We start from the raw sequence: 24,201 nt of genomic DNA on the forward strand, positions 1-24,201 counted from the left end.
AACTTCTTGGTGGTATAGTAACGCCTACCAATCAAAAGAACTGAGAAAGTGGATTGTAGAAACTTTTCCTGTTTAATAAAAATAATAAGCCCTTTGAAGTGAGTAAATTTATGTATGTACATATTTGTTTTTCCCGATTAGGTGTGGATTTAAAAGCCCAAGTTAGAAGAGGCACATGGAAGTTTTTTCAAAATATGCTGATCACGTATTTATTATAACCGTGTAATTTTTACAAGTTACATACGCCTTAGATAAAACCTACAACATATGATAAGAATATCAAATCAAATGCAAGCTGTTTATTTACATTTTAATGCTTTGTACAAAGGGGGTTTGACTTAACTATTTTTAATCTTTCAAATGTCCGGTAAATATGAAATTTATTTGCATACTGGTTTAGTTTACTGATATCTCTATTACAACACATATAATAGTCATTTCAATTCATACGGTAATATGTACATTATTCATTATAATTAATTATAAGTATTTTTATTGATAAAATATGTATATGTAACATTCAAAATAAGAATACATAACTGAATCAGGTTTTTCAGATTGTTAGAAGTGTCTTTATAAACTATAATCATTTGTTCTAAAGTTTTCACGGGTTCCTAATATTTCTTATGTTCTTTGGCCAAAAACATTTTCGCGAAAAATTTTAATTTTTTGCACAAAGTATGACTCTAGTGCTTCAGCACACTTATAAAAGGATGATTCTTTCGGGTTATAGTAACGGCAGTTGTCAAAAATTTTTGTCATATCGCCTATGAACTCAGCTAGTTTTGTGTAGGTGTTCGATTCGAGTTTAATTTCCATCCGTTTGAGATCTTTAAAAAAATAACCCTATTATATGTATTGTCTGATTAGTTTACTTTTTATGTAACATACCCATTGGCTCTTTAATGACTTTGTAATAATCGGGTGCTTCCTTCGGATCAACCGGTTCCATAAATGGCCAAGCACTTTTGTGTAACTGCAAAGAAATTGAATATTTAGTCCATCAATTGAAAATTTCTTGTTGGTTCATCATTTTATTTGGGAGCTTAATTATAAAGTAATAATAATAAATTTGATTATAAATAACATCGAATTTCAAGTCTTTACCTGCATCTGTTTGATTAAGTTTTTGAGCTCTTCAACGTCATTTGGAGTCAGTTGTTTCATATTTGCAGCGTTAGCATCGTTTTTGCGTTGGCATTCCGGACAAACATATTCATCAATGAACTCAGCCTCGCTCTGAAGTATTCCAACGCAACGGCCATGGAACCAATCCTGGCACTTATCACAGCATATATAAAATTGTGACTCGTCGTATGGTTGACGACAGCTACAATAAAGCTGTTGCGTTTCTCTCGCCCTCTTGCAATCAAGGCATATAAATTCTGACAGTTTTTTAGAAGCTTCTTCCGTAATACTGACACAATCCCCATGGAACCAATTGCTGCACAAGTCGCACCCCACGTAAAACCTACAAGGACAATTACAATATATTAATTAACAGTGCGTTAGGAATATACAATTATAATTACTTTGTGTCGTCGTATGGAGTACGGCAAATGCAATACAACTTTTCCTTTTTTCTTGTCAACTTTTTTGGTCGGCCGGCGCCATGTCTGGGGTTCTGCGCATCTGACCTGCGATTTGTTTTGGGATTAATTTAATACATTAAATGTCACAGAAGCCCATTCTTATACGTACCGTTTAAAATCTATATTTGCTTCGCCACTTCTTTCATTTTCGCTATGTTCATCCGGTGAAGCGTTACTTAAGGGGCGTACATGTCGTTGGACTTTGGTTTTTACATCTTCGTTTATTTCGCTCTGTAAATTACGCTCTAATAAGGAACGCTTACGCAAAATATTTTTTTTTAACAATTCTTTATGCCGTTCCAACTGCGATTGCTTTTGCTCTCCAAGTTCAGCGACTTCGTCATTCTTGCTTCGATTTTTCTTTATGATTCGATTAAATTGGCTGCTTGTTGTCATAGCATTTGGGCGTCTTAGCGAAGTACGAATTTTCCACTCAGTGTCATCGGTTTGGCGACTTGGAGTAAGTGCTTCCTCATTCACACTGCTTCTCGAGCATGTTTCCCACTCATTCGTTGAATTCGCATTTTCTTGTTGCTTCTGCTGCATACAAACAAGTTTTTCTTCAAGTTCCGGACTTAGATTACCTTGTTTAAGAGCATTTGAAATAGCTGAAAATCAAGGCATTTTTTATTATTAATTTAAAAACATTTTTTATTTGGTAATATGGTAACACTTACACTCCTGTATATATCCTCTGGTAACAACGAAGCTTTCATTTTGTTTATTTTCTATGTCTGTTTCTGATAGATCGAAGTCGGCAAGATTAGTTGGTTCGTTATGCTCTGAACCCTCTAATAGGGAAGATGCACCGGCAAAGGACTCATTAGTTGTTATATTAGAATTTTCTGTTTCTGCACATTTACTGATTTCCTGATCATTGCCATTATTAATGACAATATCTTTAATAGTTGGATTGACTTCGTAAGTTGTTGCTAGCGTATCGGCGTCGATTTCGATGTTGTTGGTCTGCAATGAACATCGTTTAAGGTCTTCACTTTCATATTTTAGGCGATGCTGCTCAATATTGTCTTGATCTTCAACTAGAACTAGATTATAAATTTTTAATTTTTTTTGCTTGCAAAATTGGCTTACAACTATTGTTGGTGCGGCACGGCAAATCACTTTCTAAAATTCTACCTTCGAGTACTTCACATGGGGGTGAATGTACAATTTGATTCGGCGGACTGCAGACGACGATAATCTCATCATCGTAATCTTCTTCTTCAATTTCTTGCCCAAAATAATTCGAATTCATCATATAAGCTATTGAAACGCCGCCACCAACCTAATTGTTTCCAAAAATGTAAGTTATATTCAAAGTTGAGATTTTGGTTGCGTTAATATAAACGAATACTAATAGCTCAAAGTAACAAAATTTACGAACACACCTACCTGACTTTAATCAGAGATCAGTTGTAGAATTTACTCCAGGCAACCTTTTAATGTGTTTTATTGTAGTTGTTGTAGTTGGCGAAGAGATTAACACGTGGAGTTAAGTTGAAGTTGTTGACACGTGACATTATGGCATGGTTAAACGTTTTTAAGCAGTGGAAGCATGAATTTGATTTCAAGGTATATGACACTTTTATTACAGAGATAGGATAGTATTTAATTGGATTACAAATTATAATGGAACTTGTGTAAAGAGATTAAGATGCTATGAAACTGGTGTAAGGATATGTAAGGTGTATATAAGCCGTGTTATTGCAAAATTTAATTTTGGACAAGTGTAAACTTCATTTCGATTTAGATGAGATGATTATAAAAATGGTAAAGCCTTTGTGTTTTTTTTAAAGGACATATCAGAAAAACTAGCTCAATCGCGACATTAGCACATGCGTTTTATATGGAGAAATCTGTTTTTAATTTTCCATTTTCAAAAACAGGACTTGCCTTTACGAGTATTTCGTATAACTTCAAAGATGCCAGTCAACTAAAACTCTGCGTGGGGTTAATCTCTTCAGCAGTTCGTATTTCAAATCAGATTTGAATTAAAATGGAAATTAGACTTGGCCATTGAAATTGTGACCAATTATTTTGTAATCCTAAAGTGAATTCAACTGATATCTGATTAATATTTATAGTCTATTAGCACTGTATAAATTCTTTTCTTGCACAGATTTATAAGATATGTTTGCAGACTTCTCTTCTTACTTATATATGAAGCATGCGCTTTTTTGTCAACACAAAGGCCAATTTGCAAATAATCATCCAACTAATTCAGAAACAAAAATTCACAAACTTTTAAACATATTTTCTTTGTCGTTTGTAGATCATTGAAATCAGGAGATTCAAAGAAGTTTGACTTTGTTAGAAGGAATATACAATTTTAAAACATCAGACACACGCCTAAAATTCGTACATTTGCATTTATATTGTGTGTATGTATATGAGCTGAAATAATTATAGCAGACATTTAAACCAAAAATTTCTTGCTTTAATACAACATGATACTCAATTCTTATTCACTTTCTAAATCCATTGTAAACATTTCATATATATCTTTCTCTTCTTTCTTACACAGCGCGGCTCAATGGATGTAGTTAGTTAATATAGGGGTTACCGCCATTTGTAACATAGTATTTCCATTAAGCTTATGGTATCAGCAATCCAAAAATAAAATCAGTACTTAAGCAACTGAAACAGTATTGTTAACATTTTGATATTGGGAATTTAGCTTTTGTGGCTGCTGGTTTAAAATGAATTTTTTTTCTTTTACACCCACGAAAAGGTTTTTTTTCTTTCGAAAACAATATCTGAACGACATTTGAGATTTTGTTTAACTATGCTATAAACGCGTATATCTGGATGACTGCTTTCGAAAATTATTCGTAGAAAAGAAACAGAGCTGGTCACAATTAGTGTGGTTGCATAATAGGTTTTATTGCAAAAAGCGCTTTACAATTTACAAGTATTCTATGTATTACTTAGAAACCAAATGTCCCTCAGGCAAGAAAAGCTAGTCGAAGCAAAGTTGTTCTAATACTTTTGCCTTGGTTTTAAACATTAGGTGACAGTCTGGGTTATTGTTAAGTTAATATGCTTAATGTGCTGCCTACTCACTATGTAATAGTTTCTTAAATTTAATAAGGTATTCACATTTTTAGGCTAAATACATTTTTATATTATTTAAATTAAGTAAACAAAATAAATATGTCATATTTTATTAATTAAATGGTATCATGTATTTCTAAATATCGAACTCCTGTGTGGAGAATTGCTTGTTGAATAATTATTTTGCAATAGTAAGCCTTGGTTCATATTTCAATAAGTCTGTTGCTGTACTTGGAAAATATAAGTTATTGTTTACAGCTTAGGAATGTATATAAATTAGGAAACGCTATGTATTTAATTTATGTTCATTAAAATACAACAAACAAACAAATTAGGTGTACCAAACGAAACGAATAGAAAGTGCAAGTGAAGCAGCAACATGCCGCTTTGGTTCAATAAATAAAAAACTTAACTTAAACGTAAGATGGAACAAAAAACAAATTGGCATTTCGGTCGAGAATCAGCAAATGTAACCCTCACAGTCCTGTTCCTATTCCTCATTTATCCTTTCACATTATAATTATAACTAAAAACTACTCACTTGCTGATGCGTAGCCGATTGGTGAACAGGGGTTAGAGGAGGCGGCTGTGATTGAACTGCATTTTCCGGCTGTACAGCCAGGTATATTTTTGTTGGGCCCAGGACTCCAAGTTTGCCATTTGACTCTTGAGCTAAAATATAAATGGAAGTTATTAAAGGACAACCAAAAATATGCTATTAAATTACATACCCTTCATAAGTTGCTGCTTCACCTGGGTTTGCACTAATTGCAATTGCTGTGCAGTGAAATCGTTGCCTACCAGGCCTTGCAATACTATACGTGGACCGTGCTCGGTTTGCAATACTTGAGCGGTGACACATTTAATTACTGTTCCAGGCGGCTGATTCTGGAGCAGACTCTCCTCAACACTCAAGGGCTGCTGTTGGGCTGGAGCCTGGACAGCCTGGGTGACAACCGGCTGTTGACTTATTGGGGTTACGCCGGTTTCGAAGTTTGTTGGTGACTGTTGGATTTGTTGCTGCTGGACAACGACTTGCTGAGGACTTTGTGATGGGAGAGCTTGTTGTTTGACTGGTGAGGTCTGTGGGCTTGCTTGAGGTACTGCAGTGGCTGAATTACTTGTAACAATGTGAGCGTTCCCATCACCTTGGTGTTTAATATGGGCGACGATTTGAGCCTGATTATTTCCCAATGGTTTGACGATGACTTGTTGCCCATTCACTGTTGCCACCTGTAATTTGCCCTGTGCTAACTGCTGGGCTAAAGTTGAATTTGGAACTAAGACTTGTTGTGTGCCCGTTTCATTGCCATCAGTCGTGGTGATCTGTGCTTTTTCTTCAATAGTTGGCTGCGATTGTTGTTGCACCACGAGCTGTTTAACCAGTTTGGTTTGTGCACTCGGAGAAGATTGTACAATTTGGTTTGATTGAACAACAAATTGTTGCTGAGGCTGGACAACATGATGTTGTTGCTGCTGTTGCTGGGTTTGAATCTGCTGCTGAACCATCTGCAATGCTTGACTCTGTGGCACGTTCCTCTGAGTAACAATAGTTTGACCGGGGCTTAATATAATCCGTTGTCCGCCAACTACTATTTGCTGCTGCACGTTGCTGGTATTAACAATTTGCTGAATTACTTTTTGCGTTGGTTGATTTCCGACCTGTGTCATTGAGATCTGTTGTGGTGACTGTTGAATTGGTTGAGATTGTACTAGTTGCTGCTGTTGAACCGGAGATGTACCTTGCTGTTGTGCAGCCGATGTTGATATTATAACCTTTTGCCCTTGTGCGTTTTGGCCTACTACCAGTTTTGACCCCGATTGTACGAATACCTGCTGCAGGGTTTGTCCAGAGGTACTTGTGTTAACCACTTTCGACACTATCTTTTGCACGGGGGGCGATGAAGTTGCTGCTGATGAGGATGCTGATTGCTGCTGCTGTTGAGCGAGTAACAACTTATTCTTAATTTGAGCAAGCGGTAAAGCTACGCGCGGGGACGATGCTATGGATTGAGTAGCGGAATTTTTCGTGACATGTTTAACTGCAATTTGCTTTATCACAGGAGTCACTGGATTTGTAGTAGTCTGTGCTGAAGTAATGGCAGGTGAAGACGAAGTAGAAGTTGCCTTAATGGGCACCTTGATTTTGTTTCCTAGAAATGGTGATGCATTTTAAAAACATTATTTTGAACCTTTTTAAATAAGACTCACCTTGCGCTGCCGAATTTGAAGATGTAGTGGTAGTCAGCACATGCAGTTTACCATCCGGCATTTGAACTAGCTGCTGCCCAGGATTTAACCCACGTACGCTTACTTTGCCATCTGGGCCCCTAATAATTTGTACTTTATGCGGTGTAGATGTGGATGGATTTGACTGAGTGCTTGTCGAGCCTCCTACAGCAGGTGAAGCAGATGCTGCTGCCGCACCAGCTCCTCCTGTTCTTGAAACCTGTGTAACAGCTTGCTGAATAATTCGAGTTGTGCCATCAGGGTTTTTAACAATGACACGCCTGCTACCGATAACTTGGCCTTTAACTGAAATGGTTAAGTACAATGGTTAGATCCTCCCTATGAAAAAAACCTACAATAGCTTACCTGGTGTCACAGATCGGGTGACTTCGCCAGTTGTAACCAATTTTCTCTGCTGGTGAACAGCGCGCTGTAACTTCAATTGTTGTTCCATTTTCTCTTTAACATCTTCACTCGACTTAGGTGCCAATTGGACGCGTCCAGCGCCGCCAAGAGCTCCGTTGGTTGAAGTGTTGGAACCATTACTACCACTTGCCTCCAATTGACGGGAAGCTACAGATCGCGTTACAGCTGATAGGCGTGCCTTTTCTTGTTTTTCTCCCATAAATTTAATTTCCCATAACTCCAATTTATCTTCATCGACCCATTCCTCGCTGATTTGTGGCTCGGTTGGCTGGGGAGATTCAGCACGCTTTCGTTTTCGCAGTCCAGATCGTATGGATGTTACTTCTGTGGAACGAAAAACGAATAATTAATTTCGAATGCCTTTTCGTAAATGCACCTTAATTCTTACCTCTGACAGTCTTGGGCATTTCAAGTGGAATAACAACTTTACGTCGCAAATAGCTTGTTTTTTCGCCATAGCGTCCTGTGTGACGGAGTTTGAGCAATTCCAATGTTACAATTTCAGTGTCCGTAGTAACCTGATGCTTCCCATCCGTGGATGGAGGCTTTGCTATCATGTCGTCCCAGCGCAGACACGACCACAGTATTCGCAGCTGAAGTGCTAGGCTGGATAACGACGTGGCATTGGATGTTCGATAGGACCAGCAGGTTCGGAAGAGCGGCCGCGAGCACTGATACTGCCAAATGGTGTTATTTTTCGCAGCGTGATGAAAACCATTTGTCGATGTTTTTCCACCCAGACGAGCCAGCTTAAGGAGCTCAAATCGGGGCAGCACTAAAAGGCTACGTTTCTTTTTATGAGTAAGAAAATTGGATATGAGTGGGTAGCGAGAGTATGATGGCTTTTTGGATATGGTCGACTTATCCTCAGTTTTCACAGCTTGCTCATACAACTTGGCTGCGTCATTAAGGAGGTATACACGACCCCGGGGTGAACTAGATGAATAGACCCGCTCGGTGCCGTTCTCAAAATACTCCCGTTCGTATTTTTTCACGCATTCGCGCTTAACTGGACGTGCAGTAATAGGAAATCTGCGGTTCTGTTTGTTAAGTGGTATATCCTTGTCTAGCGTCTGATCCAGCACATCTTTAGTGCCGATATAGGTTTTCTTAGATTTCTGGTTACGCTTTCGCCGCCATCCAGGAGTCATATCGACATCTTCGGCGTTACCAGAATTTAAGCCCGTTGCAATAGAGTCTTCGGTGCTCTCGATTTCAACATTACTGCAAACGTCCATACTCTCAATATAGTCTATTTTATCGGAGTCTTGTGTGTTGGAGTCAGTAGTTGTATTGCTTCCGGCACTGGCATCACCCTCTTGCTTAATTCTCGTGTTGGTAGCGCAGTCCTGGTCCACCAGCATGCATTCGGTCAATAGAGCATCGCTAAATTGAACGGCGTGCGCTCGAGCCTGTTCCCAATCTTGAAGTAAGTCCAACGGCGCTTCTGATTCAGCTGGCTTCCCCTCCTCGGGATCATCCACGGTCACCTGGGTGGATTCTCTTTTACCCTCCGTCAGCTTCTGCTCGAGAATAGATGGTTTTTTAACAGCGCCCAATATGGCGGCAACTGTCTCCTTTGACCCATTACCGGCAGTGTGCGCCTTTCGCAGCAACAACAAAAGTTCTTTTTTGGCCCGTGCTTTTTGAAGACATAAGGGGGAGTAGCAAGTATTTTGTGTTATTTGAGATACGGCATTTGAATTTGTGTTACACTCCTTTGTGTAGCAGCGGAAAACTTTAGCAAATCGATTAAGCTGACTGAATTGTAAGCGCACTGTCTGAATTTGTTTTGCCAGCGAATTAACAAGCTCCAAGTTTACGTTTGCAGGACCTCCCTTTGCTTGAACTTCAGTAAGGCGAAGTAAACGCTTCTCCAGAAGCGTTTGTTTTCTGTTGGCTGTAACTTGTTGGGAAGAAACTAGAAGCGGCTTCACATCAGAAGCCTCTTTAGAAGCCATCTGCTGCTCGACCTCAGCCAATTTCATACGGCGTTCCAATAGATCATCTAACCGACATTTGCGAGCCACTTTCGTATAATAAGTACGCCCCGGAGCATTTAGCGCTTTGCTAACGTCGATGTGCCCTTTGACTTTCTCCTTAACATCTTCTATAACTTTCACATTTTTATATTGCTCCGGTAGATAATGACACACCTGACCATCAACATTGCTCGACTCACATTGTTGCATAAATCGTTGGGTGCGTGGGTCGACTAAAATAACTTCATTTACCTCGTTTTCTTCTCCCATGGTGTAATGTACGTAGACTCTATTGTGAACGAGTGGTTGGGCTCGCCGTGCACGAACACCACAGCGTCGACTACTTGAGAGCCAAAGCCAGCCCCATTGGCCGTGAACGCGGTATTCTTCTCCTTTTTGCTTCCAGACTTGGTGTTTAAGACCCAGGGTATACTTTATGTAGTTAAATGCCAAGCGATTACGTTCTTCCTCATCATCCCGCTCGCGCTTCTCTCGCTTTTCAAGTTTTTTCCGCTCTTCTCGTTCGGCACTAGTTATGCGTTGCAAATTTGTGTGCCCGAGTTGCTCATGCCAGACGTTGGCAAAAACAACGCTCTTGAGGGACGCTTGGAAAAGTAGCAACACGACCGCAAAGTCAGATGGACGGCGGGCGTTCATCACCGCAGCATTCCAAATTTTTTTGTTAACCACCCAGTTGGTATTTAGAAAGGAAGCTGCTATATTGGATTCGAAGTTTATCAATGTCTGCCTTAGAGTAGTTATCATATTGTCAGTAGTTCCCATGGTTATTCCGATCCATTTGAAGTCAGAAGCAGTCGTTAACGAGAACTTATGGGACAGATGGCGTCGCTTATCGCGCTCCTCGTTTCGTTGCGGCTTGTTAAGTGCAATTGGATTGGTTGAATACTGGTTAACATAGTTTTTAAATCCTTGCTCCATACCCAGTTTAAAATGCAAAGTACCATTACTCAGCTGATTGGATTTTTGACGCGTGACCATCTTACTTTCTTCTTGTTTTTTTGTCCCCTCAGCAGATTGACTCTCAGATTTAGCATCTGCATCTTTGTTCTCATCGTCGAGTACCTCTTTTTCCAAAAGTTCATTTGTAGCCTCTTGTTCGATTTCGATAACACTACGCTTCGAGTGTTTGTGTTCATTGGTTAAGGTCTCAGTCAGTTTCATTTGACGCTCGATTTCGTCGCGGCGTTCTGTAATCTGGCTATGCAGACGAGTTTCTAGTTCTTCGGCGTCCAGTCGGTTGAGCAGCAGTTTGAACTTGCTTGTCGTACTGTAATACCAGCATGTAAAGTCTTCCTGATCCTCAATAAAAATGCGACGTGCAATAAACCAATATTTGCGCCCATGACGATCAACACCCAGGCTATCATGCCGGATTAGCACGCCTTGTTTTTCCTGCGGCAGCACGCAGTCCACTACGCCGCTAACCTTATGCGAGCGACAAAGCCCGCACTGCCAATCCTCAGTAGGCACGTCATTCATTGGCGGGTCTACACATTCCAAATGATAGACGGCTGGGCAAGTCTCGCAGCATAATAAATCACCGAGTCGATGGCATACGCGGCAATGGTCATCATAATGAATAGGCCCCTCCTGCAGCATTACATCCCGTATAGAATTGGCAGTTAAAAATTGATCGGACAGAAACTGGAGCACATCAAGCCGGCTGTCAATGCCCGTGTACGGGTATTCAGTTTGGCTTAAAATGTGAAACACGTTGCGATCAAACGTCTTATCGCTTTCCACATAGCTTCGCAAGACTTCCGGCCACGTTATAGAGTCAATCAGGTAAAGACTTATGTTAACAGTATCCTTTTGATCAAGCGGGCCAAAATGAGTACCCTGTGCGTCCTCTTCTCGAAGAATCGCTTTAAGCAGCATTATGTGTACCTCCGTCAGCAATGCACTTTGCTCCTCACAAGCCAGCGCTGCGCACAAGTCTTCAAAGCGGAATGGCGAAAGGCGGACCATGTGGCGAAATCGTCGCAGTACTTCATAGATACTGAGCGCACGCAAAACGTGTGTATTGCCGATGAAAAGATCCTCCGATGAATCGGGCAGCTCAAGCGCTGCATACTGCCGACCTTCCTGCAGCCACACAGGTTCTGGGCTAGGAGGACGTGGTGGCCGACCAACTCCATTCTGATTAAAGCTGCACACGGAAAACTCTGACTCGCTCTCGTTGGCTACTTCTAGGCTCTCGTCGTCGCTGGGAGTAAGCAGCATATCATCCTCATTATCGGATTTATCTTCTTCGGAATCTCCAAAATCTGAGCCGTAGTGATACTCCGACTCGTACCCTGAAAAAAAGAACGGCAGCTCTTAGAACCAATATGACTTCACCCGCACCCAAGTGCATAAAACCACTCATACTGTCACTACTATTGTGGACCCAATTTCTTCTCAATCGAATTTAAGTAATTGAAGATATACTCATGCCAACTAGACTGAAAATATTCGTTTGTATAAGAACAGATGGATCTTTTTGAAACTAGCTGCACATGTGTTGGTTGTCACGAATATAATAAGTTGGTAAAGTTTATAAGCTTCTCGCGGCACAAGGTATTTCGTGGGATAACATTTGGCAGTGGAAAACGCAAAGTTAGTGGGCAACTGAAAGTCTGGACTACCGAATTCGAGTGTAGGTGACCCTTTAACCCACCTTTCCTCCCAGAGTAGCTGCTGGTGTTTGGCTGCACGGCGGACTTGCGGCCTCGTCCCCTCTTAGCGGCGCTCCCGCGACTGCGGCTGTGATTGGTGTGGTTGTTGTGGCTGCTCCTGCTGCCCTCGTCGCTCTGCGGAGAAATGCCCCTGGACGCCGACGGAGTGCTGGGCTGCGACTTGCCCTCGCTAAGATACTTAGGCTTCTTGAGCAGCTGGTAATTGAAGCGTCCTGAGGCGCGTTCGTTGGGCGTCTTTGGCGGACGTCCACGTTTACGGCTGCCGCGACCGCTCATCTTGTTTGTTTTCGCTTTGCGTATTTATCTGTCTTTGTGTAGGGGTGTGTGGGGGGTACTCTCCTCAGATATTGTTCCAAGTTATCACTGCGGAGCTGCACATTAGATCTGAAACGAGAATTAGACCATTAGTACACGGAGCCACAGGGAACGCACACCGCATCTCTCTCGCACCCAGCTATGTATTTACGGGACACATTCAAACACACATTCACTCAACGGCGTATGTGGGGGAAAAAATCGATCAGATCGTCAGAAGTTTGTCGTTGGGTTTTCACTTTGTTCGTATGGCGCAAATGTGGAGTTAAAAAACCCGCCAAAAGAGCTTGTTTAGTTCAGGATGAAGGTCCCGAATAAATATATTAAGTACATGTATTCAAAACACATTCTTGGCTTCTAGTGTTGGACGGCGAACGCACTGGACAGCACCACCAAGTGCGCTTGTATGTGTGCGAGTGCGAGGAAATGAAGCCAACGCACATTGTCCGCCATTTAAGCAACGGTGAAAATTTTTGCGACTGATTAAATGACACTCCTCATTCGGAATTAACACATGGCTTCACTGCACAAATTACCCAGCATGTTGGGGAATATTTGCACAAGATTTAACACGATATATTCAAATATTTTTAACTATCTTCAACACACTGCGAAAGACACTTTTACCTAACATTACAGTTCTGAACATAACTAAAGACGGTGTACAGTCGGCCAATCACAGCGACTCTTCTATTGCGCGGGGCCAGAAGCGTCCTCTTGCGGTCGGCTAGGAGAGTTAATTGCTTATGGTTGCACAAACGATATAAACAGGGTTGCTTTTGGCATTTACACTGAACCGCACTGACAGCTGTATTTTGATTTTGATCGAGGCGTTTTGCGGGCGTTTGAGGAAAAACCGTTAGGTGGTCAAAATAATAAACATTTCCTTTATTAACTATCTTAAAAATCAAAGGGTTTTTTAGTTGCTCTCAAATACAAAATGTCACCAGTATTAAAGTATTTCTTTTTACCCATTTTCAAGTGAAAGATCACCTTTTAAGGGGGGCGCTCTCAATAAAATACGTGGACTGCCGACCACGAAAATAACTGTTAATAATGTTATCGATAATGAGATGCCGTTGCGATTTTTGGTTTCTTGGTAAGGGTTATATTTTATCTATAGGTTTATATTTTTAATGCGTTATTTTAACTAAAGCGCTTTGAGGAATCGCTGATTGGAAATTCATATAACCGCTTATGACCGTAAACATTTATTTATGCTAAATAGCATGCTTTGTGCTTCATTGCATTGGACTTGTCAACTTTTTGAATTAAGTCGTGACTTTGGACACGCTTAAGGAAATATTACTCTTTAAATAAAAATACTAAATTTAAATATTATATTAAATATAAGTCAAAAAATAACAAATGTAGGGGAACGCGTTATTTTGAAGCCCTGAACACATTCTTATCTTATCACCTGCACAAGCTGTCTCTGTTGCAGAATACGAACTCATTTTTCGCTAGTATTACTTTATTAATCAACCTCAGTGGTTGCATTTTGAATAGCAAACTTTAATTATTTGTCATGTACGTAAACGGTAATCGCCATAAACAGTTTGTCTTCTAAAACAAGCATCGGAATAAACTAGAATTAACACACCTCAGTGCGTCAAAATGAACTTTTAACGTGGTTTTTGTAAAATCTGATGAGTGTGATTTTCCGAGTATTGATCAATTCTAAGGAATGTGCTAACACATTCGTCTGACGTCATGTGTTTTAATGATAACGCACTCTTTCGGTATCTTACACAGATAAGATAACCCATATCTTACCATTTACCCATACCAGTTAACTAATGTCCAAATTTGGTTTGTTTACATGCTTGATGTGTAAACGAACTCGGTAATTCTGTTTTATTAATTTGTTGTTATATATATTTTACAGATTGGTTGAAAAAAGCAATATGAATTTAGGCCACTGGAATGTTTTCCTGGCTGTAATAAGTTTACAAATGTTTTTCAACGCCTCCGCACAGATAAGCACCGAAAATAACACCATAAAGGAATCAAACAACTCAAAGTAAGAAATGCTAAGAAAATGGTTTTTCAAAAAATACATTATATTGCTTCCCTTAGTATTTTGTATAACAACACATTAAATGGCACTTCGAGTGATGTGCTGGACGCCTTAATATCTTCATCGCCGGTTGTATCCTCAACACCGGTTGTATCTTCAACACCGGTTGCATCTTCAACACCAGTGGTATCCTCAACACCAGTTGTACCTGAAACATATTCGACAGAAGCGGCAATAACTGTTACAGAAGCTACGCCTTCAAACTTTGCTCCTGCTCAAAGTCCTGTGGAAAGACCGCTGGATCCTGCGGACTGTTCGCAGCGGGAGAAATACAGAAAACAACCAATTGCAACACAATCGTCGCGTTTAAGAAAATGCTGCCCACATGGAGAAAACTTGAATATATTTAGGGAAAACCAGAGCGATTCCATGTGCGACAATGGACTTTTAAGCTTTGAACCGACTATAATAAGCGCAGTTCTGTTTGACAACTGCATCGAAGACTTGGAGATCGAGACTAAGCTGGACTACGACATAGGAAATCCGTGTAACAGGTATGTAAGCGAAAGGACACTTTCGTGTATTAAATGTTTAAGCAAAGTACAATTTACTCTGCAAATTTAGTTCTCTCTTATACGACGACAAAGAGGACGTTTTCTTCGTTTTACAAGACGGTTCTTTGTTGATCATCGACAAGTTTGGCAACGAATCATACACAGTGAAGGAGCATTATTGCTTGGATATTGATAAGTCAGGACACCTGTTTGCGTTTACGTGTGTTACCCAAGTGGAAGAACAAATTGCCTTCGCAAAAGTAAGTTAATGTAGCATTCATTTCTATATACCAATTAATGAATATTATTTCAGGTCATTTTTGTTGCGGTTCTGATGCTTATTTCTATGCCCTGCCTGCTATTAGTTAGCTATTTGCACATGACACTTCGCTTACTGCGCAACTTGCATGGTCTGTCGCTAAGTTTGATGTCCTTGTGTTTGGCGTCTGGATACTTTGTGCACTCCGTGGTGCACATATATGGAATCCCCAACCAAGGATTTATTGGCTATGTCATACAGTTTTGTATTTTGAGTTATTTTTTCTGGTACCTATGCATATGCTTCAATGTTCTCTTAAATGTGTGGTACAAGCTGCCTTGCTGCATTCAGTGTCCAAAGAGCTGGGCCATCTTCAACTTTGCGTGCTACGCTGTTTTTGCTTTTTCTGGACCGGCCACAATAGTTGCACTCACTGTTCAAAAGGGGCTGCCAGGAATGCCGTCTTACTTTCTGCAAGGCAAGTAATTAACGGAAAGAATAATATTCTAAAATACAACTAATAATAGATGTATTACTTAAAGGTCTCACGGAATCCATACGAGATTCCCAGCGTTACTTTATTCCCCCAGTGTCTACTATACTTTTCCTAAGTTTTTTGGTAAGCAATGTTTTCTACTTTTCTGTCTTGTTTTATACAACCGTACATTCTCAGCTTAACATCATATCGTTCTTCGGGTTTCAACGAATAAGCGGGTACATCAAGGCTGAAAAAAGTATTCAGGAGCAAAAATCTTTGTTTGACCAACAAAAATATGAAGATGTCAAAAAGGAGTGAGTGTAGATATTACTGTCTTAAGACATATAATAATTTAAATTTCTTGCCAATAGCGCTAAATGCGTTAGCTTACTCGGAATAATATTGGTCGTAAGCTGGCTACTCGAAATAATAACGTTTTACTCGGGCTCGAATTCAAATTACCTCGTACTGTGCGACATGGTGAATGGACTTCAAGGAGTTTGGGTACTGCTTATTTTTCTCGTCGTGCGGAGGCGCCGCACAATAATATTGAGATGGTGGTACGATCGTGGTTCCCACGAAATTGAAGGCACAGAGCTGCAAGCTCTTAGTAATAGTCCCACATAGATATACAATTCTAATGAATTACTTCAAGTTTACGAAAGCCGTTAATATTACATTAATTTTATAGTTATATTAAATATTATTATAAACAAAGCAAATTGATAAGAAAAGAGACTAAAACTGTGAAAGACATTTAAATATTGATCTGTTCAAGCTGATATCCTTTAAAAGAATATTTTGTTTCGGGCACGTAACCAATCAATTTCCCAACCTTATCTGTAAAACATAAAGTCAACATTGTGTAAATTGTGGTTTATTTAAACTTATATAAATATTATTAAATATTTAATGTTTGCTGTCACTTATATGGTCATATAAAGTTAAATAGTCAATTTATTGTAAGAATGTTTTACCATCTTTGCTAATACTCTAAAAGGAAATGTGTAATTATGCGTGCGGTACCAAAATGAGCCATTTCTTTTGTTTTTTGTGGATTGCGATTGTTTTAAATTAAGATACGAAGACAACGCTTTCTAACGTTTCTTAATACGGCGATTTCATCATAAGAATAATTGTGTATTTACATGTTATATGCTACGTATATGGGATCCAGTTGGTCGGCCAGAAAACCGTCCCGTAAATGCATCCGTTGCTTTTCGCCCCGACTATTAATAGGCACCACACCTAGAAACGAAAGTTTCCAAAATTAATATACAAGTTCCAGGTCCATAGACACACTTATATTACAAACCTGGATCAACGACCACTACAACGCCAACTATAAGCTGATGATCTTCTAATACTGTGTTTGTGACCAAGGGAACCAAATCCAGAGCTTCTGATTCATTGCCGTCCAACTCGACAACAACGACTAATAAGTTAGTCCAGGTAAAAACGGCGCTGAATAAAAAAAAAATTGTGTGATTTTTTCAAAAAGTACGTTTCTAAATCTTACCACTCAGCAATTTTTTTGTGACAGCGCATTACCGAATTTTCGATATCAATTGGATGATAGTTCATGCCACGTAAAGAGATCACTTCGTCAACAGCTCCGACTACATACACTGCGTCGTGTAGTTCTTGATCATTGGAATTGCTTGCGCCGCCTATTAGGCTATGCTCGGAATTTCCACCCAGGGAAACATTTGAAAAATTTAATTGCAATTGACTTATCGAATTCAAAGATTCCGTATCGCTATCGCGACTTGCCACACTTGGTGTGGTCTCGTCTAGTAGTGATGCTGATTGAGAACATTCAGTGCGGCGTAAGAATCCCAAATATCCAGTACGTGCATATAGCTCAGCGGTGGCCCCAGTCACCAATTTTGCGTTGAAGTGATCATTGTAGTCGGTTTCATCCCCATAAATTGTAAAGTAACCATTTGCGTTATGAGGAGCTTGAACCTGAAGAAATTAATGAGTTAGTTTTGTAAGGATGAATATGCATTTTGCAAATTGTTACCCAAATTTCGCCCAAATGCGAGTCGCCACAGTGACCCTTAGTTTCGGGATTGGCTATTATCACTTTTACTCCTGGTAAAAGTTTACCTGATTCAATTACACACAACGAATTTGGCGCTCCACGCTCCACCAAAGCGACTCGGTTGTTTCGCAATGCTCTCATATCTACGTACACTTGAGCACTCTCTGCAGAACTAGCTCCTTGGACACAAATGGCTGGATTTACACGACATCCAAACGAAGTTGACACACAGCGAGTATTCAGACCAAGAGCTTGAAAGAGCTTGCAGAACTGCTGGGTCAGTTGCACTCTAGGGCGCTCTTCTGCCACCACGACACACGTCCGTACACATCTCAAATCTATGTTTCGTTGCTTTAAGGAGGGTATAGAGTTGCTGAGAGCTTTAGTACACAACTCTATTACTCCATATGAACAGAAAGTGTCGCGAACGCGGTGTTGTGAAAGAGTTGACAGCCATAAACTGGGATTCGCTTCGACCTCGTAGGGCGCGATAAGTATAGAATGGTGGCCACTATATACTCCGATAAGGGTCCACATAACAAATCCAAGACCGCAGTACGGATCCAAACATAAAGCAACATGTCGAGAAGGGTATAGCTCACAAGCCAATTTTAAACTGGCGCACAGACTAGAGAGAGATCTGTGGGATAGGCAAAAATGTAATACAAACATCTGTTTAAATAAATTCGATTTATCTACCGATGCGTAATGTTAACACCGCTAAGACGTCCACAAGTTGATACGCTAAAGTCCAAATAGGCGCTAGAGTCAAAGGAGACCGTGGCTATGCCGGCATATTTGCGTTTTGGGTTGTCATCAATATCTAATATAGGGGGCCATGTCTTTGGGTCAATGGAGGTTGCTGCCTCCCGAGATTTGAGTAACTTAATGATCGGTTGTATGGAGAGTACGATGCCACTTTTAGAGACATCAACAATCATTCGAACAGTGGGTAACGTGGTATTTAAATTTTGAGGATGAGGAGGCCGTATGGTTATTGGTATCGCACCCAGATATAGGCATCCATAAAATGCACACAGCAAGTCAAGTCCTGGAGGAAATATTAGCGCTGCGAGGAAATCGGGCTACATTAGCATATCTATAGTGGGTACACAGAAAAACTTACCAACGTGGTCTCCTGGCTCAATTCGTCCTCGTTCTTGTAGCAATGCCGCTATCTTCTCTGCCCGCTTATGTAACTCAGAGCATGTCAGTGTTTTCGCGATGGCACCTAAAACGCAAGTCTAGAATTCGTTTCTTTAAAAAGGAACAAAACTTACCCTTAGAGTTCAGCAGTGTGAATATTATATGATCGGGCGAAGTGTTTGCTCGCCAACGCAACACACCTGTTATAAGCTGAGGCTGTTGGAGTTTCGACAATTTTATTTTTCATTATTTTATTTTCTTACAATAGAAAGTATTGACCAACCTTTCTTTCGCAATCTTCGGCGAGTCCAACATCCCGTCCATGGGCTTCAGCAAGGCGATTGCCCTGAACTAAATTTCCAACCATCACAGAGGCTGGTCCTACACCCGTGTCTGTAATACCACATCCAGATGATGAGCTTAATTTTGCGGCAGTTTGCACACCTTATTTGTTTGAGGAATGGTTAGTAGTAGAATGATTTATCGGTTTTGTACAAGGATTCATTACAGAAGTGATTAATTTATGCGATTTCATTAGTTATGTTGGCATTTGTGTTTGTTGTCGTTATATTACAGTGTTGTTATTTGGTTTTTGCAGTGATTGTGTTGTTGTGGTCATAGAAGTAATCGCAGCATTGTTGAAGGGTTGGTGGTTAAAAATAGAGGAAAGCAATATTTGTATTTTATTAAGGTAAATGAAGCACAGAAAGCCCAACAAAGCCAATTTGTAACATTTTTTAAATCAAGTTTACGGAGAACTTACCTTGATGTAGTTCCCGTGGCTTTGGTAGATTGGTGACACATGTATGTGGGCACATTAATACATTCGCTGGGTGGAGAGATCCCTCCAAAAATCTTCGTCGTGCTTCGCATAAGTGTATGCCCCCAAGAGGAGTCTTGGGCAAATGATTCGGTGGCACCAAAGCCAGGCAGTAGATTCCCACTTGGTGAATGGAGTCCACTGCTTGCAGAACACGTGACATCCATTGGAAACTTTCTTCCTCGGAGCAGTCCGGACGTTGCTCGGCAATGACGCACACGCGTTCGTCGCGCAAAACCTTAATGCTAAATACAGCAATACGTCCTCGGTAAATGAAGCGCATTGGTTCCACTGCTAATACTGTGGCAATAATGTCATCTGCATTGTGCTTTCTCCCGGTAACGGTCATAAGGCCATCGCGGGAGCCGCACACAAAGACCAAGCCACCCGGGCCAAGGAAGCCCAGTAGTCCTGACCTAACGTAGAAGTCTTCGCCAATTGGTTTGGAAATTATGTTCACCGTGCCATTTCCATCTTTTGGTTGTTCCAATTCTTCCAATAGGGGCTGGACTTTGAAAGTAGAATTTGTCATTCCGTCGAGACCAAAATAGCTAGCGCTCGTGGACCCGCTAGTAACGCATATTTCGCCGACTTGATCGGTTTTGCACAGCACAGGGGGTCCTTCTGATCGAACAACCACCATTTGTGCAGCTGGCATAACTTGACCACAGTCCTGCAAGGTGAGTGATGTTAGTGAGTCTTCACTGTCGACGCGAACAACTCCATGTGAAAGGGCTGCCATTGAAAGCACACCACGTCCAGTAGCTGACGGACTAAATCCACATGATCCCCGTCCAGGACGCCGAAGGGAAACAGTAAATACTTCAGAGCTACTGGCACATGGACAAATCGCATCTGAGCGTAATCCTTTAGCTTGGAAAACACTCAAGAACTGGTCACATGAGGATAACGACCAGGGGTTGGCTCCATCGGCCACCAGCAACATACGTAAAGAAGAAAGCGATATATCCTTATGATCTTTGGTAGCGAGTAGGCCCCAATGCAGATCACGACTCTTAACCAAGCAACAGGAAGCTCGGTGTTTTGTTATCAATTGCATCCAGCTCGACGGACGCAGTTTCATCAATGCGTAGGGTATGAAAATGACATGCATACCATTTAAGACGGAAGTCAAGACAGAATGCCATAAACCAACTTCACGCTTGAAATCCAAGACACACACAATTGTTTCGCCTTCGGTATAATGGCAGGCCATAGTCAAAGCACGGCAATGATTGATCATCGCTGCGCGAGTAACAGTGACACCTGTAAAGCAGATGTATAATTAGTATGCCTTTATTGGATGCTGATGTACGATGCACTTACCCATAACACTGCCTTCCTTATCTGTCGTGTATTCTATATAAGCTGCAGCCGAATCATCGACCCGTAAATTGCCAACATTGAATTCTTTAGGCGGCTTAGGTAAATGCTCAGTCACAAACCACTGCAAGCGTGGCCAGCCCTTTAATTTGGCTATTTCCCCTGTGGTGGTTGATTTAGGAAGACCTTTTAAGCAAGCTTCTGAGGTAAGAGCTACAGTTATGCCACAAGAACTCAATAAAAAGCCCACTTGCTGGGGAGGTGTATCCGAGCTGGACAGCGGCAATTCTATTGGAAGGGGTACCAAGCCCCGAAACATACAACCATACCAGGCTGTAATGAAACTGTAATTTATCAAATTAATATTGGGTACAATTTGAAATATACAACAGATATTGGTTAAGCAAGGACTTGAATTTAAGGAATATCTAAGAAATGACCATAAGCCAACACACACACTAACCTTAAGGGGTCATTATTGGGGTAAACCAGAGCAACACGATCGCCGGGCTTCAGTGTTACTTGCTCAGGACCCTTGCTAAAGATTTTTGTGGACAAAGCATGGGCAATCTTTTGTGCGCGCGAAAGTAGCTTGCCATATGTCAAGGTAGTTGTTATTTTTCCATTCGGATCAAGCACTGTAGCCATGGGACTTTTAAAGGAGTTTGTGCCATATCGTTGTAGTGCGCATTCGAGCGTTCTCGGAAGGCCTGCAGGTATGGAAAGCTGCTCGCCTTGCACAGGAGTCATTGTGCTGCCCTCCGGTTTAGGAGCATTGGGATCCTTCGTATTGGCAGCAATCTCCAGTTCGATGTCGTTGTCCTCATAGAACTCCGGTAGTGGGCGACGCTTGGGTCTTTTAAGGGTGTTAAGAAGTTGCTGAATCTTAGCCGACACTTTCCACTTCCCATTGGCATCTGTCTCGTTCAGTTCATTTTGAGTAACATTAACATATCGAGTCACTCGATCCGCAGCACGATGTGCATTATTAAACTGCGTGATGTCGGGAGCGTTGTCTAAAAAAAAAAGTGAAAAGTACATTAAAAATAAATAAACAATAATCGAAACTCTTTTATTCCAGTTTCTTAAACTACTTACATTGTTTTTGTTTGAACGCTTTGTCCGAAAAGTCATTCTCTCGCTTGTATGCAATTGGCGGACAGTCCGTGCCTAAAGGTTCTGAAGTTGGCTGTGTAATGAGAGTACAGAGTAAATAGAGTACATATTTCTGCAATGTTCGGCAAATGCTACTTTGTTTAAGAGACCAAAAACAAGTGAAGTTAGCTTAGGCAAGCCAAAGTTCACATACCCTTACAATAATGAAACATTTTAAAAATGGTTGTATACCAAAGGAACACTTTATGATCAAAAAATTACTCACAATTGGAGGTAAGTTTTGCGGTGGTCGCCTTTCTGGGGCGCTAATCGGTGTCGTATATTTCTGATTCGGAATTTGGTTCTGTTTTACATCTGACCGCGCATGCTGCTGTGAACCCATCGATGACTCACGAATGGGGGGTTTAATTATTGGTTCGGGTGGCAGTATGCTATTGCTTATATGATCCCGCGGATAATTATACTCCTTGTCGGGCGAAATGGTTTCCTCGGGTATGGATTCGTCATCCGTCGATGAGTCCAGCTCATCATTGCATCCAGGACTTCGGTTTAATACAGATGTGCGTTTCGATGGCATTGGCAGGCTGGGTTTTGGCCGTCCCTTAAGAGCGGCAAGGGCCTGTTGCACAGCCTCTTGTCGTACTTCTGAGGATGAGATGTTGAGAGTGAAAGGTTGTTGCTTTAACTTGTACTACTAACCAGAATGATAACGTTTCTCATTGTGCGTTACTTTGCGCTGTGTGCGTCGTTGGCGATGCTGACTATTATTGGTTGACTGTTGATTCTGAAAAGCACTTGGCTCGCGAGTGTTCTGGTACCCGGGATCGCCGACTGCTCCTCCCTGCGGTCGCATGTTTTCGTAGCCGGGAGCTCCAACATTTCCGCTCTGAGGTGTCGATGACGAGCCCATGGCGGATTGCTGATGGTAGTCGATTTTTTTGGAATGTCTTTGCTGCGAGGAGGACAGGGAGGGCACTTCAGTCACATAGCTGTAGCCCTCGCTGGACACAATGACGCCGTCGTTATTGATGTTTCCGTGGTTGTTGCTGTTGTTCGCATTTTTAACGTTGTAGTATGGCGGTGGCGGTGTACTTTTCACTTTGTCGCCTGTGCACAAAACGACAAAAAGGATCCAGAGCTGGTGACGACGACCAAGTACCAAAGTTTTCGAACATACCTTCTTGCTTCTTCAGGAACGGCTGCAGCAGCTTCGCCCTTTTCTTTTCGTAGCCTTTCTGCGTAATGTCACCTAGAATGCAGATGAGAATGTTTTCGTTACGATTAATATGCCCGCTGGGCGTTGTTGTTATTGGAAAAGCGTGCAATAGCGACTTCTTTATGTACTTATGCTGAAAGCCACTGCACACAACGCACACACTTTTCCTTTAATTGGTGCCCGACTATACATATGTGAGTAGCTTTCAGCGAAAGAAAAGCCGAGAACAGCACTTGTAATGCCAATTGGGGGCGACAAGTGCCCAGACCATGTACGTCTGCCACAATTTCATGCGATTTTCCACATCTCAGTGGCACATTAGCAACAATATCCTATTTTCGTGTGTATTACAAACGGGCTCAAATTCAAATAGGTATACCTTCCGACAGCTCCAAGTCCAGTTCGGCGAGCTTCTCGCGAACGTAGCCAGGAAGCGATGCAGTGTGCTCCATGTTGAGTGAATAGAGTAGCTTCTGGGTTTTATTCTATCCTCTTCCTTGGAGGATTCGTCTAAATTTTGGTTGGTCGCAGTGCACAAACACACCCAGACACCGCTACTTTCCCACTTCGTTGACAAAAATCGATCGATTTGCCATTTATTTTATTTCACATTTTGCCGACGCAAATAAATACGTCCGTACTTGCGCAGCACCAGTGCTTTGGGTCAATGGAAAAACACGATATTACGAATGTCTTTTACGAATTTGCACAATGAAAGTAAACAAAGAAAAATAGCAGTACAAATCGATTTTATGAACTAGCGAAAAATTGATAACTATTTCTTCGTACTGTTGGGGAAGTGGGCTTTTTCAATTTTCGAGAAGCGGTCACACTGGCCAAGTAATTGAAACACCTAATTATGTCTTATTTTGAATGATATTAGGCATACAACTTTAATAATTAGGTATCTCTGTAATTAAAACCT

At 41.1% G+C, this 24,201-nt stretch overlaps 3 protein-coding genes across 10 annotated transcripts; 1 reads left to right on the forward strand and 2 right to left on the reverse strand.

Moving 5' to 3' along the window:
- Positions 1–182: 182 nt before the first annotated feature.
- Positions 183–13,029, reverse strand: LOC6532206 (nucleosome-remodeling factor subunit NURF301). 7 transcript variants are annotated; one of them, XM_015193736.3, is made up of 14 exons: positions 12,925–13,029; positions 11,964–12,366; positions 7,690–11,601; positions 7,242–7,625; positions 6,858–7,181; positions 5,378–6,799; positions 5,188–5,318; positions 2,685–2,877; positions 2,270–2,632; positions 1,702–2,200; positions 1,533–1,637; positions 1,108–1,471; positions 892–976; positions 183–830 (listed from the first exon to the last, which is right to left on the reverse strand). In XM_015193736.3, the coding sequence occupies exons 2-14, from the start codon at positions 12,256–12,258 to the stop codon at positions 625–627; spliced, it is 8,283 nt and encodes a 2,760-aa protein (XP_015049222.2). In that variant the 5' UTR covers positions 12,259–12,366; positions 12,925–13,029; the 3' UTR covers positions 183–624. The 7 variants fall into 7 exon arrangements, with proteins under 7 accessions (XP_015049222.2, XP_015049223.2, XP_015049226.2 ...); XM_015193737.3 differs by having other exon boundaries at positions 12,834–12,981; XM_015193740.3 differs by lacking the exon at positions 12,925–13,029 and adding an exon at positions 12,433–12,917.
- Positions 13,030–13,706: 677 nt separating this feature from the next.
- LOC6532207 (probable G-protein coupled receptor Mth-like 14) lies at positions 13,707–16,574 on the forward strand. Its single transcript, XM_002092945.4, has 8 exons — positions 13,707–13,827; positions 14,186–14,320; positions 14,377–14,871; positions 14,942–15,131; positions 15,185–15,608; positions 15,673–15,749; positions 15,804–15,922; positions 15,980–16,574. The coding sequence occupies exons 2-8, from the start codon at positions 14,205–14,207 to the stop codon at positions 16,233–16,235; spliced, it is 1,677 nt and encodes a 558-aa protein (XP_002092981.1). The 5' UTR covers positions 13,707–13,827; positions 14,186–14,204; the 3' UTR covers positions 16,236–16,574.
- On the reverse strand, positions 16,548–24,065 carry LOC6532208 (disco-interacting protein 2). Of its 2 annotated transcripts, none has more exons than XM_015193741.3 (16): positions 23,656–24,065; positions 23,238–23,309; positions 22,760–23,167; positions 22,326–22,705; positions 22,043–22,133; positions 21,408–21,960; positions 20,948–21,288; positions 19,565–20,887; positions 19,085–19,194; positions 18,936–19,017; positions 18,782–18,886; positions 18,355–18,724; positions 17,635–18,295; positions 17,128–17,576; positions 16,924–17,072; positions 16,548–16,856 (listed from the first exon to the last, which is right to left on the reverse strand). In XM_015193741.3, exons 1-16 carry the CDS (start codon positions 23,726–23,728, stop codon positions 16,753–16,755), a joined length of 5,271 nt encoding a protein of 1,756 aa, XP_015049227.1. In that variant the 5' UTR covers positions 23,729–24,065; the 3' UTR covers positions 16,548–16,752. The 2 variants fall into 2 exon arrangements, with proteins under 2 accessions (XP_015049227.1, XP_002092982.1); XM_002092946.4 differs by having other exon boundaries at positions 19,085–19,245; positions 23,656–24,064.
- Between the last annotated feature and the right edge of the window lie 136 nt (positions 24,066–24,201).

Source organism: Drosophila yakuba, chromosome 3L, assembly GCF_016746365.2.
Source record: "Drosophila yakuba strain Tai18E2 chromosome 3L, Prin_Dyak_Tai18E2_2.1, whole genome shotgun sequence".
Classification (NCBI taxonomy): Eukaryota; Metazoa; Arthropoda; class Insecta; order Diptera; family Drosophilidae; genus Drosophila; species Drosophila yakuba.

Excerpts from the sequence above, each read along its gene's own strand:
- LOC6532208 (XM_002092946.4), bottom strand. The coding sequence starts at position 23,728 with ATGGAGCACACTGCATCGCTTCCTGGCTACGTTCGCGAGAAGCTCGCC. Across the intron at positions 20,888-20,947 it reads TAAGGAAGGCAGTGTTATGG|GTGTCACTGTTACTCGCGCA; the intron begins GTAAGTGCATCG and ends TCTGCTTTACAG. Across the intron at positions 18,887-18,935 it reads CACACTGCTGAACTCTAAGG|GTGCCATCGCGAAAACACTG; the intron begins GTAAGTTTTGTT and ends CTTGCGTTTTAG.
- LOC6532206 (XM_015193736.3), bottom strand. The coding sequence starts at position 12,258 with ATGAGCGGTCGCGGCAGCCGTAAACGTGGACGTCCGCCAAAGACGCCC. Across the intron at positions 11,602-11,963 it reads CAGCTACTCTGGGAGGAAAG|GGTACGAGTCGGAGTATCAC; the intron begins GTGGGTTAAAGG and ends TCTTTTTTTCAG. Across the intron at positions 7,626-7,689 it reads AATGCCCAAGACTGTCAGAG|AAGTAACATCCATACGATCT; the intron begins GTAAGAATTAAG and ends TTCGTTCCACAG.
- LOC6532207 (XM_002092945.4), top strand. The coding sequence starts at position 14,205 with ATGAATTTAGGCCACTGGAATGTTTTCCTGGCTGTAATAAGTTTACAA. Across the intron at positions 15,750-15,803 it reads TACTTTTCCTAAGTTTTTTG|CTTAACATCATATCGTTCTT; the intron begins GTAAGCAATGTT and ends GTACATTCTCAG. Across the intron at positions 15,923-15,979 it reads TATGAAGATGTCAAAAAGGA|CGCTAAATGCGTTAGCTTAC; the intron begins GTGAGTGTAGAT and ends TCTTGCCAATAG.